The sequence below is a fragment of the Sarcophilus harrisii genome, chromosome 6 (assembly GCF_902635505.1).
Source record: "Sarcophilus harrisii chromosome 6, mSarHar1.11, whole genome shotgun sequence".
Lineage (NCBI taxonomy): Eukaryota > Metazoa > Chordata > Mammalia > Dasyuromorphia > Dasyuridae > Sarcophilus > Sarcophilus harrisii.
The window spans coordinates 94,188,672-94,208,030 of record NC_045431.1 but is presented as its reverse complement, the minus strand read 5'-3'; the positions used below and the strand labels follow the sequence as shown (position 1 = coordinate 94,208,030).

Sequence of the window (19,359 nt, the reverse complement as noted above, 5' to 3'; positions counted from 1 at the left end):
GAAGATGTTTTCCCAGTTTGTATTTCTTCCTTCTAATCTTATTTACATTAGTTTTGTTTTGTACAGAGCTTTTTAATTTGATGTAATCAAAATTTTCTATTTTGTGATCAATAATGGTCTCTAGTTCATCTTTAGTCATAAATTTCTTCCGTCTTCCACAAGTCTGAAGATAAACTATCCTATGTTCCTCCAATTTGTTTATAATCTACGCTCTTTATAGTCTAAATCATCACCCATTTTGATCTTATCTTGGTATCTGAGGTTGTTAAGTTGATTGGTCCATCCTAATTTCTGCATACTAATTTCCAGTTATCCCACAGTTTTTGTCAAATAATGAATTCTTATCCCATAAGTGAGGATCTTTGGTTTTGTCAAACATAAATTGCTATAGTTGACTATTTCATGTCTTTGAACCCTAATTACTGTTCCACTGATCAACTAATCTATTTCTTAGCCATTACCAAATGGTTTTGAATTTGACTATCATTTATAATATAGTTTTAGGTCAAGGTACACCTAGGCCACTCTTCATTTGATTTTTTTCATTAAATTCTTTTTGAGATTCTGACCTTTTATTATTCCATATGAATTTTGTTGTTTATTTTTTCTAGATCATTAAATATTTTCTTGGAAGTCTGATTGGTATAGCACTAAATAAATAGATTAGTTTAGAGTATTTCATCTTTATTATATTTATCGAAACTATCAGGAGCACTTGATATTTCCATTGTTTTAAGTCTGACTTTATTTTTGTGGAAAGTTTTTGTAATTTAGCTCAGTAAATTCCTGACTTTCCTTTGGTAGATAGATTCCCAAATATTTTATCTGTCAACAGTTATTCTAATGGAATTTCTTTGTATTCTTTCTGTTGGATTTTTGTTGGTGATGTATAAAAAATGCTGAGGGATTTATGGATTTTATTTTACTCAACCTGCAACTTTCAGCTAAAGTTATGGATTATTTCTAATAGCTTTTTTGTAGAATTCTAGGAGTTCTAAGTATACCATCATTATCATCTGCAAGAGTGATGAGTTTAGTTCCCTCCTGCCTATTCTGTTCCTTTAATCTGTTCTGACTCTTAATGCGGAGGCTAGAGTTTCTATACAATATTGTAATAGTAATGGTGACAGTGGGCAACCTTGCTTCCTCCAGATCTTACTGGGAAAGATTCAATTTTTCTCATTGCATATGATTCCTTACTGATGGTTTTAAATATATGCTCCTGACTATTTTATGAAAAAGTCCATTTATGCCTATCTCTCAAGTGATTTTTAATTAGGAATGGATGTTGGATTTTATCAAATGCTTTTTCTGCATCTATTAAGATGATCATATGGTTTTAGTTAGTTTGCTTATTAGATATGTCGAATTATGCTAATGTTTTCTAATATTGAACCAGCCCTGCATTTTCCTGGTATAAATCCTACTTGATCATAGTAGTATTATCCTATGGATGATTTTCTGTAATCTTTTGCTAATATTTTATTTAAGATTTTAGCATCGATGTTCATTAGAGAGATTGGTCTATAATTTTCTTTCTCTGTTTTCAGCCTACCTGGTTTAGGTATCAATACCATGTCTGTGTCGTAAAAGGAGTTTGGTAGGACTCCTTCAGTCCCTATTTTTCAAATAGTTTATATAGCATTGGGGTTAATTGTTCTTTAAATGTTTGGTAGAATTCACATGTAAATCCATCTGGTCCTGGGGATTTTTTCTTAGGGAGTTGGTTAATAGCTTGTTCTATTTCTTTTTCTAAGATGGGACTGTTTAGGATATTTACTTCTTCCTCTGTTAATCTGGGCAAGCTATATTTTTGAAGGTATTCTTCCATTTCATTTAAGTTGTCGAATTTATTGCCATAAAGTTGGGAAAAGTAATTCCTAATTATTGCTCTAATTTCCTCTTCATTAGTGGCGAGTTCTCCCTTTTCATTTTAAGACTAACAATTTGATTTTCCTCTTTCCTTTTTTTAATCAGATTTACTAAGGGTTTGTCTATTTTGTTGGTTTTTTCATAGAACCAACTCTTAGTTTTATTAATTAATTCAATAGTTTTTTACTTTCAATTTTATTGATCTCTCCTTTTATTTTTAGAATTTCAAGTTTAGTGTTTGACTGGGGGTTTTTAATTTGTTCCTTTTCTAGCATTTTTAGTTGTAAGCCCAATTCGTTGACCTTCTCTTTCTCTGCTTTATGCAAATAAGCCTCTAGAGATATGAAATTTCCCCTTATTACCGCTTTGGCTGCATCCCACACATTTTGATACCTTATTGTCATTTTCTTGGGTGAAGTTATTAATTATGTCTATGATTTGCTGTTTCACCCAATCATTCTTTAGTATGAGATTATTTAGTTTCCAATTATTTTTTGGTCTACTTTCCCCTGGCTTTTTGTTGTAGTGTAATTTTTATTAGTAGTGGTCTGAAAAGGATGCATTCACTATTTCTGCCTTACTGCATTTGAGTTTGAGGTTTTTATGTCCTAATATATAGTCTATTTTTGTATAGGTTCCATGAACTGCTGAAAAGAAAGTGTACTCCTTTCTGTCTCCATTTAGTTTTCTCCAGAGGTCTATCATATCTAACTTTTCTAGTATTCTATTTACCTCTTTGACTTCTTTCTTATTTATTTTGTGATTTGATTTATCTAATTCTGAGAGTGCAAGGTTGAGATCTCCCACTATTATTGTTTTGCTATCTATTTCTTCCTGCAGCTCTCTTAATTTCTCTTTTAAGAATTTAGATGCTACACCACTTGGTGCATATATGTTTAATATTGATATTGCTTCATTATTTATGCTACCCTTTAGCAAGATATAGTGCCCTTCCTTATCTCTTTTAATTAGATCAATTTTTGTTTTGCTTGATCTGAGATCAGGATGGCTACCCTCTTTGACTTCACCTGAAGCATAGTAGATTTTGCTCCATCCTTTTATCTTTATTCTGCATGTATCTCCTTGCTTCCGGTGTGTTTCCTGTAAGCAACATATTGTAGGATTCTGGCTTTTAATCCATTCTGCTAATCGCTTCCTCTTTATGGGGGAGTTTACCCCATTCACATTTATGGTTAAAATGACCAATTCTGTATTACTTGCCATCTTGTTAACCCCTATTTATGCTTTTCTCCCTTATTTTCCCCCTCTACCCTCTTCCAGTATTAAACTTGGAGTCCACCACTTGCTTCTCACAGCCCTCCCTTTTAGTAATCCTCCTCCCACCTTAGAGTTCCTCCCCTATCTTACTCCTTTCCCTCTCAGTTTCTTATTCCTTCTGCTTAGCTTATTCCTTCCCTTTTCACTTTTCCCTTCTCACTTTTTTCAATGAGATGGGAGAAGTTTTCACCATATATTGAATATGTTCAATATTTTTTTCTCTTAAAGTCAATTCTTTACTGTCAAAATACCACTATATTCATTCCCCTCCATTCTTTCCTCAGATATAATAGGTTTCTTTGCCTCTTTGTGAGATATAGTACCTCCACTTTAGCCCTTTTTCTGATACAAGTGTCCTTTCACCTCTGATTTCTAGAACAAGGTATCACATATATTTTTCTATACATCTTTACAGCATAAATATAGTTCCCAGATTTCTTTTACCTTTTTAGGTTTTCTTGAGTTCATATCTCAGATCAAACTCTTGTTAAGTTCTGGTTTTTTCACCAAAAATAGTGTGAAATTCACTTATTCGTTGAATGACATCTTCTTCCCTGGAAAAGATGCTCATTCTGGCTGATAGATTATTTTAGGTTGCATACAGTTGTTACCTTCCAGAATATCATATTCAGGCCCTTGATCTTTTAATGTGGATGTTGCTAGATCTTCGAGGTGATCCTTATTGTGGCTCCTCTATTTTGAATTGGTTTTCTAGCCACTTGGAGTATTTTTTTTCCTTTGTTTGAGGGTTCTGGCATTTGGCCACTATATTTCTTGGTGTTTTGATTTTGGATCCCTTTCAGTGGGTGATCAGTGAATCCTTTTCAATGTCTATTTTACCTCTGTTTCTATGACTTCTGGGCAGTTCTCTTTGATAATGTCCTGGAAAATGCTCCAGGCTCTTTTTTCATCGTATTTTTCTGGGTCAAGATTCTCAGTTGTCTCTCCTAGACCTGTTTTCCAGGTCTGATTATTTCCCGAAGGTATTTCCATTTTCTCCATTGTTTTGAGTTTTTGGTCTTGTGACTATTCTTCTTGTCTCCTCAGGTCATTCAATTCCATTTGTTCTATTCTTATTTTCAAGTGAAGTGTTTCTTCACTCACTTTTTATATCTTTTTCTAATTGTCCAATTTGTTCTATGGAATGTTTTTTCCATTTAAGCCCATTTTATTCTTTTAGTGAGCTGATTTTCTGTTTCCAGTTCCTTAATCCTATTTTTCAAGGATTTTATTTCTTTATCCATTCTGTCTTTAAGTGGGTGGGATGACTTCTCAGACTCTTGCCAAGCCTCCTCTCCTTTTCCCATTTTTCTTGTAGCTCTCTTGTCAGACCCTTTTAATTTCTTCGAGTGAAGTTCATCTAGGCTGAGGAACATAGATCTCCCTCCTGTGAGGATTCACCTGAAGATAATCTGTTTTAGTCTCCTCAGGGTTTAGAGTCTGTTCTCTGTCTGTATAAAAGCTTGTCAATCGTTAAAGTCCTTTTTAACTTTTTGCTCATTTGTCAAGAGAATCAAGGCAAACTAGCAAGAAAAAAGGAAAAAACACAAATGGAATCCTGCTTTTTGGGGGAGGGCCTGGGTGCGTACAGGCTTCCTCTACAGACTGGGCGGCAGCAGCGAGGCACTAGCAGGACTTGCTGTGCCTGCCTCTAGAGACTCTGAGAGTGTGCTGAAGATGGCTGTTGGGAGGGTGGCGGTCCCAACTGAATTCCAGCTGTATTAGGGTTGTATTCTTCACCCCAAGTGTTTTAGCTTCTCTGTGGCTACTGACTTGCTCCCAGAACAATAGCTATCCAATCCTGTGGTGAGAGCTCTCCCCACAGAGACGGCCGAGATACACCCCAATCCCTCCAGTCTGCTCGATGTGGAGCTGCCTGCGAGCAGTCTGCTGCAGTGCCCTCAGCCAGTGCCTGATCTAAAACCGCTCAGCTTGAACAAAACAGACCTTATCTGAGTGAATCTCAAGGATGTCTTCTCTTGGTAACTGTTTGTGGGGGTTTTTTTCAGTCAGGCATTAATTCAGAGGCTTTTAATGAGCTGGATTATGAGAGAAAACGCGGAGCTTACACAGCTGTGTGCCTCCTCGCCGCCATCTTGGCCGGAAGTCCCCATGAGTACTTATTAATGGCACACTCCATGCCAGGCATTTGTGCCAAGTAAAAATACTTCCAATTATCAAAATCCTCAGGTGAAATATTAAGATTCAGAAATCAAAACATTGGTTTTACATGAGAACATGACAGATCCCTTACCAGAAGGCAAAAGACAGAATAAGTAGTACTTATTCTTGCCAATCAAAGAAAAATATTTCTGAAAGTTGGAATACTACCTTTGTCCAAAGTCAACATCAGGCTTGAGGTTAGTGTGGGAAGGAGAAACATCTCTCCTTTCCTACATGTTCCAAGGAAACCCCAGGCCACTCAGAAAGGACATCAATTAGTGGGAATGATGTGGGAAGGAGGTTGGGGATGAGAAGAGACCACTGGAAACTGTGGTATAACATGCTCAGACTAAAGAGTTCTAGCTTAATGACTACAGTATGACCTCTGTGAATTCTGGTCAAGTAACTCCTGAGGCTCCTATAACCACATCTTTCGGGCATGTCTGTCATATAGACTGCCGCCCTTTACTGCAGAAACACTCTAATCTATTTGATTCTAAAAGAGAAATGAAACTTCTCTTTAAAACAAGCTGTTTTACCTGGATAAGGACTATATGACAAATATGGATCAAGGCCAAAGCATTATAAGGTATTCAAATAGAATTGGTAATACACTCAAGTTAAAATGCTTTTTAATTTTTAAATTTGAGTATGTGAACCATTCATTCAACAAATATTTATTAAATTCCTGCTACATGCACAGTACTTTAGATGGTAACTTAAAAAAAATGTCTATGCAGGTTAAAAACAGGGAGAGGGAGGGAAATGGGACTTTAAACAAAATATTAGTGAGGAAAGGAGAGAGGGAGGAAGAAGGAAGGAAGGAAGGAAAGAAGGAAGGAAGGAGGGAAAGAGGAAGGGAAGGAGGGAAGGAGGAAGGGAGGGAAGGAGGGAAGGGAGAGAGGGAAGAAAAAAGGAAGGAAGCCAGAGAGGAAAGTTTTGAAAGTATTGTAAAGGAGAAATTTCGTAAATAAAGAACAGTAGATTGGCCAATACAGATAGAGTCCAATATAGATGGAAATTGCAAAGGTTGTTAGGCACCAACACATACAGGACTTCAATTTCCTAGCTAAGAAGTTTTTGTTTTATCCTACAGACAATGGAAAGTTACTCAAAGTTTTTAAGCAGTGACACATCCTAAAGGATGAATTCAAATCTATGTATTATCAAATGTGTGAAGGGAGTGAAGGGTGAGATTTTCTATACACATTGTCATAATCAAGTTCTACCCCTCATCACCTCTCCCATGGAACACATGGGAATAGCCTCCATTTTTGTTCCTTGCCCGAAGTGTTTTCAAATCATTTTAGCAATGACATGAAGGATGGATTGGAGAGAGCAGCTTGAAACTTATTCTAACATTCTATGGAAGAGAATGACCTCAAGCCCCAGTTCTGAGTAAAGTTCATTATGAACTTCTTGTCCTTCAAAAATTCTTTCCTACCTAGGCCCAACTGATCTTGCTGGCTCCAAGTACTTCAACAACCCACACTCCATTTCTGTTTTTTAATCATTATTGAATATTCACCACTGTCCAAAACTGGGTCTGGAAGAAGATTCATAAAAAGAAAGCCTATCTCTGCCATGAAGAAATTTTCCTAATCCTCATGCCGTAGTTATATCTATACACAAGAGCTTACCTCTTTCACACTTATTTTATGCATATCTGTTTATCTAGACTTCACCATTCATATGAACAAGAATATTTTTGAGAGTTACTTCTTTTATAATTTACTAAAATACCATGCAAAGAGTTTGCCCATACTTCATGTTTAATAACTCTTTTTTGTGAGCTAACTTCATTTTATTTTTCAAACCAATGGAAAGAAATATATTTTAATTATTTTTCAGCAAACTTTCCTCTCCTGAGGATATGAAAAAATCAGCTTTGGCCCCAACTAAATGAATGCTCTATTACCTGCTGTATCATATTCGTCTGTGCTTATTTGAATTTAGTACTTTTCAATGCTTTTCAAAGCAGGGAATTATTCATTCTAAAGGGACCAAAAATATCTCCAAAAATATCTATGTGTCCACACTGGCCATACGTAAAGAAATAAAACTCCCTATACCAAACCTGAGATTATTCATACTTAAAATGCAAATCACCCATCAAGAGTATCTATCAAGAAGGGATTTGTGTGGAAGTTTTAATGTGCAGGTCTGCATGAGTACAATGAAAAGTAAAGACATATGTAGAAATTTCAACTAAAAAGAAGGCTAGTACATCAACTATCAAAGAAAATTAGGATTTAATTTTTAAATATGTTCCAATTATTTCAAACCTTTTTATTGAAGCAGTATATATTTGTTATTATGTCACATCTAAATTAAATCAGTCAGCAGAAATAAAATAAAATGCTAAGCACAGGATGAATATTCTCAAACTCATCCTTCCTCTGAATTTTCCTATTTCTAGAAAAGCATTCTTCTGCTCACCCTGGTCCCCCCCTACAGGATTAATTTCTTACTTCTCTACCCTACATATCTAATCATATTCCAGATTTTGTGTATTTTACCTGCACTATAATTCATATTTATCCCATTCTTTCTATGCTCATTGGCTCTAACTTTGTTGGTTCCCTTGCACTTCTTGCCTGTAGAACAGAAATAGTCTTTCTGATGGGCTTCTTTGCTCAAGTCTCTCCCTTCATCGCACTATCTTCTACAAGCTGTCAAAGTTATATTCCTAAAACATAGGCCTTGACATGTCACTCCTCTGCATAATGAACTCCAGTGTCTTACTTTAGCTCTAGGCTTAAATACAAACTTATGCATTTGGCATTTAAAACCATTCACAATCTGGTTCCAGTCTTCTACTCCAGACTTACACAGAACTATTCTCTATGCATTGTACAATTTAATCAAAATGCCCTTCTCGTTCTTAACACATATTTTTGTGCCTTTACAGAGTCTTTTCCACTGCCTGAATAACATTCCATATTTACTTTCACTTCTCAGTATACATATTTTCCTTCTACATGAGATCTTTTCTTATTCTCCTTACAATCTGATAGAGCCTCTTGTCAAAATCACCTCATATCAATTTTTATATCAAATGTATGTACATGTCTCCCATGATAGAATCAAGTTTCATTGAGAACATGGTCTGTTTATTTTTCTATTTTTCTATCCTAAGGAACCTAGCATAGTGACAGTACCTAAAAGAGTTGATGCTCAATAAATATTTATTGATCGAATGACTAACAGATCTTTCACTGTTAGGATCATAGGACTTAAAAGTAGAAGAGGACCTTAGAGATCATTTAATCCAATGTATATTTTTACAGATGAAGAAATGAAGGTGGAAAGATGTGAAATATTTCTGTACCATTTTAAAGTACCTTATACAGTCTTGAACTTAAGTCTCTCTTGAATACAGTTCTGCTACACTTTTAAAATAAATAAATATATATATATATATATATATATATATATATATATATACACTCTATACACACACACACACACATAATGTGTAATAGAGAGATAATATGTAATACATGATAGAGTGGAAGCAATACAAATACTAAACCACTATGTGACTTTGGACAAGTCTCCTACCTTTGAAGTCTATTTTCTTTTCAATGAAAATTAAAAAGTAATACTCAGAATTCTTGCCTCAGAAGTTGGTTATAAAAATTAAGTGAAATAGCATAATTTTTTAAAAATTCTCATTATAAAGCACAGTGTGACTTAGCTATCATTAAAACATTTCCCATCTATAATTGTTTTTGTGAGTATACCATGGTGTTTTCCTCATAAGAGCCCTGTGAGGCAGGTAAACAAAATGGCACAGCAGATAAATCACTGGATTTGTGAGCCAAGGAGACCTAGATTAAAATTCAATCTAAGATATTTAATAACTATGTGATCTTGAACCTCAGTTTCTCTAACTGTAATATAAGGATAATAACAGTACATACTTCACAGGGCAGGCAGGCCCTGTAATATTCTTCTCTAAATTATAATGTTCTCTGAGTTTAGATTTCTTGGGGGGCTTCTGGGAACAACCTTAGTTTCAGTTCACAGTAATAATCACCTCAAATGAGGCCAGGAGTTAAAGTCCAAATTCTTTATTGCGTCCTTCAAAGTCTTGAGCTTCAGTCCCTAGCTCCCTCTGAATGTCTCCAGCCAGCACAAAGGTGGAAGATGGAATGAATCTGACTCCGTCTCCAAGAGAGTGGGCTTGTGGACTTCTCCTTATATATGCTCTCTTAAAGGTATGAACTCTAATAAGTACTAAGTACATAAGCATTGTCTCTATCAATTCCAGTGACTTAGCACCTTGTAAGAATTCTAACAAGGTCCTGTGATAATATCTATAAAGTGATTTGCAAATCTTAAAGCTTTATCAGATGAGATTATTAATAATTGTTATCAGTGCAAGAAATGTTACCCTCATTTTAAAAATGAAGAAACTGAGGCTTACAGTTTAAAACAGTGACTTGCCAAGTTTCATCATTCAAGTGTTAGAATTCAGTTCTTTTAGCTCTAAACTCATTCTTTTACAAGATGCTTCTAAAGAAATTACTCTATAAATAAAACTTAAATTTCCCCTGATGGAATTTCATTACAAAACTAAATGGAACACTGAAACCAAACCTATTGGGCATGAATGTAGATCATGCTAAGTCAACACCTCTAAGAAAGTCGATGAAATATATCTGGCTTGATCCATATCTTCAGAGTTCTTCCTTGATGAAAAACTGCCCTGGATTGTACTTCAAATATGAAGAAAACAAGAGGTATAGGCTGATTACAGCTCAGGCAAAAGATGCTGAATTTGGACTCAAGGGATCTGGGCTTCAATCATTCCTTAACTCTCTTGGATTGTTTCCTTTTCTAAAAATGATGACCTTTAATATCTTCTAGTTCTAATCTATAGTCCTATGAGCCTAAGACCCAAAGCTACCCTGAAACCCAGGACATGATATTCTCCACCTAATACTTCCAAAACATACAAGTATATTCAGAAAGAACAAAGCCCAAATATCTTAAGAAAATTCATGTTTGCATTACTGACTCATTTCTATTCGAATAACCTTTTGTGTTGGCAAGAGGATTGGGTGGAGGGAATAGGCTGACTCCAGGCTGTAATGTTACCTTAACAAATATAGACTTTTAAAAAGTTGCATTCAGGGTTGAAAATTGACAATAAACAGTGCTTAAAAGAGAAATGTTATCTCTTCAGAAAATAAACAAAATTCAAAATTATTCACCAAAAGACAATCTTTATTTTCATGTGAGGCAAATAACATCTTCTAGACTCAACTAACAAGTTTCAAAGCCAAAGCAGCATATCAGAAAGGCTTTCCCACTGACTACAACAACACAAAGACAGTCTGTCAAAAACACCATCTAAGCATTTACCACATGCCAATCATTTTATGAGGCACAGTGGAAAATCAAAGAAAGTACGATTCGAATCTTTCTTTCAAAATCAAGAAAATGAATAAACCAAATATTACTTGAAATATTACATTAACACATATCCAAATATCAGATCAGAGTGTGTATATATATATATATATATATATATATATATATATATATATATACTCTGATATTTGGATATCAAATATCCAAAGGGGGCAAAAGAGGATAAAATGAAGGAACAAAAATGCAATGTAAAAATGCTCAAGATACCTTAAAATGTGGCATGTTTAACATCTCACCTGGCTGGATGTTCTCTCTGATGATGGTTACATGCTTATCTCGATCTGGTCGTGTATGTTCATGCCAGAAACCTATCACATGGCCCAATTCATGGACAACAATTCCAAATTTATCACAATTCTTGCCAATAGAGATAGCCTGAGGTCCATTGCCTCTCCGACCCACATAAGAACAGCATCTGGAATAGAATGAAAAATGAAAAGAAAATAATGGATAAACTATATGAGGAGTAGTCTATTTGTGAATAATTTAATGCCAATTAAATGTCCTTGTTCATAAAGAGTAAAACAATCCTTAGCTTATAAAATGTGGGGCATTTTTATGAACTTTCCAATCTTATACATCACAAAGTACTCCAGAATAAATTAATGCAAGTTGTTCAAAAATAATCTCTATCTTTCAGAATGCTACAACAACAGAGATAGATGGAAGGAGGAAAAAAAGGAATAAAAAAAGGGAGGGAAGAAGGGAAAAAAAGAGGAAGGTAAGAAACAAACATTTACTAAATATCGGTTACATGCCAGATACTGTGCTAAGTGCTTTACAAATATAACCTTCGATTCTCACAACAACCCTGGAAAGTAGATGTTGCTATTATCCCCATTTTATAATTGAGGAAACTAAGTTAGTCAGAAATTAACTGATTTACCCAGGGTCTGAAGCCTGATTTCAACTCAGATCTTGCTGACTTCAGATTTAACACTCTATCCATTATATCACCTTGTTGTCTGTTAAAAGGATCATTTCCTCAGAAACACATTATAAAGTTCAAAAATTCATTTCATTATTTACAGGAGAATCATAAAAAGATTACATTATCTAACAGACCCAAAATGACAAAACATAACTATTTGGGTTAAGTAGCCTAAAATAATGCTGTTTTCTCCCAGGCATTCCAATTTAATTCCCAACTCAGTTACACAGTAGTTGTCACAACCCAGGTTAAATGTTAAACGTTGTATGCTAAGCTTCCAGAACAATTTCAACATTTATTTTACTCTTTTTATCTTCTTGGAAAGTGTACTATACTCTTGATCAATTACCATAATAAATAGCAAGTATCTCTGTAACTTCATCTCAAATTGTTTCTTGTGAATATTTATTTACAGCCCACCTATATTTTAAATTCTTTATGAATAGATATTAGTCTTTCAAAGTCTTTTTTAATTCCAAATTTCCAATATAATAAAGTTTACAATAAATGTATGTTAATGTATTCAAAATTTGCATTTTGTACATAGATTGTATTTGTGAGTGTTAAAATAATCCATCCTCTCTCTCTCTCTCTCTCTCTCTCTCTCACACACATACACACACGCACACACACACACACACACACGCACATAGACACACAGACACACACCTTTCTCTGTCTTTCTCTTTACTCTCATTTGCAGTGTTTTTTGATTTCTGAGGTGTAAATTTTTCACTCTAAAAATTTAATGATGAGTTCTCATAAGCCAGTTTGAACTGGCTCCAGCACATCAGCTGTCTTGCAGCTGTAATAGATACTTACTCTAAAATTAAAAAACAAAGTGGCACAAATTCGCTAAGATTACATTTTTCAAGTCCATACATCATATACATTGAATTATAATTTGCAAAAAGGAAATTAAGCAATGAAACAATATCCGTCATGGGTTTGGGAAAAATCATAACTGTTTTATATACTTTCAAGTGAAACAGCAGATGGAGTATTTCATAAAAATGAGAAATATTTTATTATCCTGACAATAAAGCATTAATTACATTTGTTAATATAGAAGAAAAATGATAGTTTCTATCACCAATATATTTCCTGGCCTTATCAGAAACTCAGTTTTGTTATGATAATTGTAATGTTCCCCCAAACTTGACTTCTATTTTTGTCTGTGTAGATAAATTCAAATAAGGAAACTCCTTAAACTAATAGAGATTGACAAGCATTCTGTCATTGACATTCTTAAAAAAGAGGTTACATTAAACAGTTAAATGACATGTCCAGTATCCCAAGGCTCCCAGAAGATATTTACAACCAGATTTTCCTGATCTGTAATAGGCTCTATATCTCAACAGTTTTCATCTGTTTTTAACTTTTTTTTGTTTTTTGCTCATGTCAATTTTATCTTGAAGAATTATAACACAATGAATGTATAAGTTGGCAAAACATGAATCAAGAGTATTCCACATAGTTTCCCTTCAATAGATAGGCATTTTGTTGAGTTTGGGGGGGAATTAATGTGTTTTATGGTTACTATGAAGGTATAATTGTCAATTCTGTTTATTTTATGAATTCTATAATTACTATGCTATATATGCGGGATAAGTAAACCTTATGTTAAAATGATTTTAAATTTTCTTTTTTTATGTAATAACATAATATCAAAATTTTCACAACCCACCTGGGATAGTGTGATATAGCACACCCTGTGAGACCCATGACTCTACTAAAATGCTTCTCTCAGCTTGATTATGCTTCAAAAATAGTAAATCAATAAATAGACAAATCAATAAATTGGTTCAAGAAGTAGGAAAAGTGACAAAAAACTTTCCACTTAAAATTACAATAGCATAGCTTTCTCCATATTATATGGTGTAGAGTTTTAGAACATTTTCCTATATGGGCATCATATTTATTGTTTGAAAACTGCTTCTGCCTCCTGCCTTTTTGCCTTGCTAGAAAATATTCTTTAGTCTGGCTTCAATCCTGTTACTGTTTAGTCACAGCAGGGAAAGCCTCAGACTGACACATTTCTAACACACACTGGTTAACAGGTCTCTCTCATATTATAAAGTAGGCTCCTTCTGTTCCTTTCTGATCCTTTGGATCAGGGCCACTGACCATATAGTTTTATGTATATTATTTCATTTGATCTTTACAGTAATATTGCAGAGAAAGTTTTACATATCAGGAAGCTAAAGCCTAAAGTAGTTAAGTGAATTTCCAAGCATCACATAACCAATAAATGTCCAAGAAGGAAGTGATACCCAGATTTTCCTTATTCCAAGAGGAGTAGCATCCTGGTTACTATGTCATTTGAGTTCCATGTTCTAATTTTGTCATGAATTATCTGGATTTGGAGGTAGTCAGGAGACACAGTAGATAGAGTGCCAGACTTAAAGTCTGAAAGAATCATCTTCCTAAGTAAAAATCTAAGTAAAAAAATATGAAAAAAATTCATATACTTATTAGCTATATGCCTCTGGGCAAGTCGCTTAACTCTGTTTGCCTCAGCTTCCTAATCTGTAAAATGAACCTAGAGAAGGAAATGGAAAATCCCTCTATTATCTTTGCCCTCCTCCCCAAAAAACACTATCAAATCAGGTTGTAAAGAGTCAGATACAAGTGAAACAGTGAACAATGAAAACTCAATGTCAGTTTCTTCATTCAGAATAGAAGGGAACTAGGTTTGATAATATTTCAATTTTTTCTACTTATAAAATCCTGTATTTCAACAGTTATTCATATAGTATGGCTAATTTCATTTTTTGCCAATAAAATAATTTTCATTGAATTCATTGAATACTGTCCCCTTCAAAGTAGTCACATTGTCAGGTTAAAACTAATTCTAATGGTTCTCCCTTTGTTCAAAGTATTCTTGGACACAGCTCTTCCCTTGGAATTATTTAGCGTCATTTTATGAACCACTCAGTAGGGGAGAAACTTATAATGACTTATTATTAGGCACTGTTTGGGACTAGAAATAGTTATTTCCCAATATGGAAATCCAAAGGACTTCTGGTTATTTGGAAAACCAAATGCCCCCTCTAAAAGCAAAGTCTGTAAACCCAGATGGTATGCAAAAGCAATGTGTTGCAGACAGAATGGGCAATTCCAAAGGAGGAATTACAGAATCTTAGAGGGGAAAGGCAATTTAGAGATCATCTAGTCCATCCTTTTCTAATAATATCTTCAACAATATGAAAGGCAATATGGTAAAGTAAAAAGAGGATTGGATGTAGAAGAATGGAACAGGAAGAAAGGAAGAAATTAAGTTTTTAGAGCATTGTGTTAAGCACTTTACAAATATTATCTCATTTGAGACATAATAACCCTGCAAGAAAAGTATTGCTAATATCCTCATTTTACAAATGAAGAAACTGAGGCAGACAGAAATTATGTGTTTTCCCCATGGTCATACAGTATGTTTTTGAAACCAAATTTGAACTCAAGCCTAACACTCAATGCATGGCAACAGCTAGGATTAGATATCAAAGGACCAGAGTTCAGAAGTCTCTTAAATAAACTGCTATCTTATGATTCCCAATGAGATCTATCCATAATTCAATTAGTGATATAATTGTGGGCATAAATGTCTGTTCAATGATTATGTCTATTTAATGACTATCTTAAAGAGATTAATATTGATATAAATGTATAACTTCTTACACAGTAACAGCAAGATTGTTCAGTGATCAACTTTAATTGATTTAGCTCTTCTCAGTAAAACAATGATCCAAGATTATTCTAAAAGACTCATGAGATGCTATATACATCCAGAGAATATATCCAGAGAAACAATTGGTGGAATTTGAATGTAGGTCGAAGCATCTATTTTCCTTTTTTTTTCTTAGTTTTTTTTTTTCCCTTTTGAGCTATTTCTTCATTTACAACATTACTAACATGAAAATGTTTTACATGAATACACATATATAACCTATATCAAATTGCTTACCATGTTAGGGAAAAGAGAAGGGAAGTAAGAAGGGAAAAAAATTTGGAAATTCAAAATCTTATAAAAATGGATGTTAAAAATTGTCTTTACATGTAATTAGAAAAAATTAAACTATTTTTAAAAACAAATAACTGTATAACTTCCAATATTTTGTTTAAAACTAATATTTTTAAGCATAGTAATATAAACTTACTATATGTATATTAGTCATATTTCTCCAGGAAGAAAAGAAAAGAAATATGTGTAGGATTAACACTGCTAGGATAATTTCTCAATTGCTAGTCTTCTTTCTTCAAACAAATCCATAATTTACTTAGCATTTAATTGTATTCATTCTCTTTATTATCTATTCAGTATAAACTTATTTAATTACTTTGAATTTATTTGGATGTGTTCTCTTTGTATATATTTTGGCATATACTTATACACCTACTTGTTGCCTTCACTGTTAGAAAAAGGAACTTTAAAGCAGAAATGCATTCTTCGTATTTGTATATTTGTATCTTCAGCACCTTGTATAGCCTAAAGATTGGAACAGTCATCACTTAAATACTTGTTATGGTTGACATCTAGAATATGGAAGCAGCACACTGTCCTAGGAGCCAGGAGATGGAGAAAGTCCTATTTCTGCCACTAATTCAAAAGGTAATTCTGAGGGAATCACATCCACTTTCTCTTGTGTAAAATGAAAAGAGTATAGTATATAGTTGATATTTTCCCTTATCATTAGAGTCCAAGGTTCTATACTTCTTTCTTCTACAAAAAATTAAGATTTCCAAAATTAAGAGTAAAATATACAAATAAAGGTAACAAAAACATCAAACACTATATGAAAAAAGCTTAAGGAACTGCATTTTTTATTAAAAAGGTTCAAAGTTAAAATTTCTTTTATAGCTAAGATTAAGTAAACCATCTTGTGTTTCAACTCACCCACAAGGTCTATATGTAAATACGATATAACTTTCTTCATCACTTCTTTCAATGAAAGTTACACATGTGTGCTTCTCCCAGTGCCTCATTGCCTGCTTGAACATGGCTCGCTGGCTGCCTGAAAGAATGGCATGGCATCAATAAACAAGACATATTCCAAAGACCAAAAAAAATGTGTTACAATCATTTGGGTTTCTCTAGACCAAGACTAGGCTGTTAAGTGATACTGATTTTCATAAAAACAATGTATGTCTTTAGAGCAATGTTACCTCTCTCAATCATGAATGGATTATTATTATGAATCTTCAAGGATAAAGAAATCTTTCATCAGTTTCTAAGCTAGCAAAAGGTATAAAAATGTTTGAACTGCTTCAGGTAAAGAAAGATATTGATTTTTATGGTGCAATTCAAAGAAACAAAAGAAAATCTCCAGAACATTGGATAGAGGATCTCTATGGAAGACTGAATAAGGGAACATGAATGAGTTCCAAATACAAAATTAGAAGAAGCCATGTAAGTACTGAAGTATGAACATTTCTACCTTATATCCCAAATAATAAAACTTACTATCTTTACCAGTTTGTGTGTAAAAGATGCTATAACTGATGTATAACTTATTCTAGTAGGTTATCAGAAATCATCTGTCAGTAGACAGATTTAGTGACATATGGGAAGCACAGATTTAAAAATGAGAAGAACATTAGACAATTAAAAATATTTTTTAAATGTAAGCTCATTCTAGCCTAGTAAAACAGGGTAATCTTTTTTTTTTTTTTTTTTGGTACATATTCTTTTCTTTTCCTTATTCATCTCACATTATTATTATAATTACACAAATATATTTGCCCATCTAATCAGCAAGGTATTATTTTATTATTTCTCTTCCTTTCACCCAAATACACAAACAGAAAGATTCTTACCAGTGAAATTGCCTCCTATCAGGTATGGAATGACACCCCCAGGCCATATTCTTTCAGTTCTTGATGTAGCAGCCCTGGGAACCCTATTTTTTTCATTTTGTCCTGAGAATTTCACAGATGCTCTTGCCTTGGCTGTGTTGTTTTGTTCTAAGCCTGTAGTGACATTTAAAATATGCTATGAAACAGAAGTACTTCATCAGGGATTCTTTTAGTCTCTTAAAGGACAAAGGTCTGAATGTCTTAGTTTCATACTTTTATAAATATGCTGGTTAAAACATACCAAACACACACATACACACACACACACACACATATATATATATAACTTCAATACTATACAAGGTGTTATTATGAATCTATTTTTTTTTCTTTCTTTCTTTTTTTTTCTCCTGAGGCAATGGTGGTTAAGTGATTTGCCCAGGGTCATACACCTAAGAAATGTTAAGTGTCTGAGACCAGATTTGAACTCGGAATCTCCTGACTTCAGGCTGGTGCTCTATCCACTGTGCCCCCTAACTGCCCCTGAATCTATTTTTTCAAAGGAAAACTATCTTTTAACTATTCTACATATTTAAAAGCAGTATTAGGCATGAATAATAAATACAAAATAACAATCATCATAATATTTGCATAATGTTTTAAGATATGCAAATTAATTTATAAGTATTATCTCATTTTATCTTCACAAATAGATGCTACTATTATCCCTGTTTTACAGATGGAGAAACTAAAGAACAAACAAGCTAAATGATTTATTCATTGTCACATGGAAGTAAGCTAGATCTGACCTTAGGACTTCTAGTCTATCACTCTATCCCCTGGTCCACTTAGCTTCCTCATGCTATCATACAATAAGTCCATTGTTTCCTTCTCTAAATTACTAAAAATTCAGCACCAGATAATTAAGCTGGCCTTAATAATTAAGAACAGCTAATGATTAAGCTAATTATGACTATTCAACAAAGTCAGATTGCTATGTTCAAAATTGCTCGTCTTAAGAGCAAAGTCTGTTTCCATAGTCCCATGGTATCTCCAGAATCTATAACAGTACCTAGAACAGAGACACTTAGAGAAGGCACTAGATAAATGCTTCTCAAACTTAATAGAAGTGAAAATAGAAAATAGATTCCGACCATGGAAAACATCAGATTAGAATAAAAGTCACATTATTTGCTGATATGATCATTGGTTTAAGGAATATACAATAATATTTGTTTTAATACTGAGCTGTATACTTCAAAAACAAAGCTAAAAATAACATCTTTAACATTGGGATCAATGATTCGATCATATCCAGGGATACAGATTTGTAGAAGGAAGGTAGCTGGCATTTATCTCAAATATGGCCTAAGTGGCTTCAGCTGTTAATTGAACAACATATTTCAGGCATTTTTACCTGGCTCTCTCCTATGCCTGGAATGTTCTTCACTTCTTTCTGCCTCTTGGCTTCCTTTCAAGTCCCAAAAAAACCTTACTTTCCATACCATTTCTTCTTAATTTGAGTGCCTTCCTTTTGGTAATTTCTTCCAATTTATCATGTATACATAATTGCATGTTGTCTCTCCATTAATATGAGCTCCTTAAGAACACAATTTTTTGTTGGTTTGGTTTGGTTTGGTTTTTACCTTTTATTGTATTCATAGTGCTTAGCACAGTACCTAGTATGTAGGAAATGTTTTTAAAATTATCTATTACCATTTTCTCTAAATCTGAATGTCTTCCCTCTGCTAATTTCTTCCAAATTATCCTGTACACATAAGCGTTTACATCTTGTCTCTTCCCATTAAAACAGAAGCTCCTTAAAGTAAATGCTTTAAAAAAAACTATGTATAGATTGGCTGGTCTTTTTCTAGGCAATTATC

At 33.7% G+C, this 19,359-nt stretch overlaps 1 protein-coding gene across 1 annotated transcript in view; it reads right to left on the bottom strand.

Moving 5' to 3' along the window:
* TLL1 (tolloid like 1) overlaps positions 1–19,359 on the bottom strand; it is a 280,048-nt gene that overhangs the window by 126,289 nt on the left and 134,400 nt on the right. Inside the window, exons 5-7 of the mRNA XM_003773091.4 lie at positions 17,498–17,650; positions 16,578–16,695; positions 10,992–11,170 (exon numbers count right to left, since the gene is read on the bottom strand). Coding sequence (XP_003773139.1) covers positions 10,992–11,170; positions 16,578–16,695; positions 17,498–17,650 — 450 coding nt within the window. The remainder of the gene's footprint in view (positions 1–10,991; positions 11,171–16,577; positions 16,696–17,497; positions 17,651–19,359) is intronic.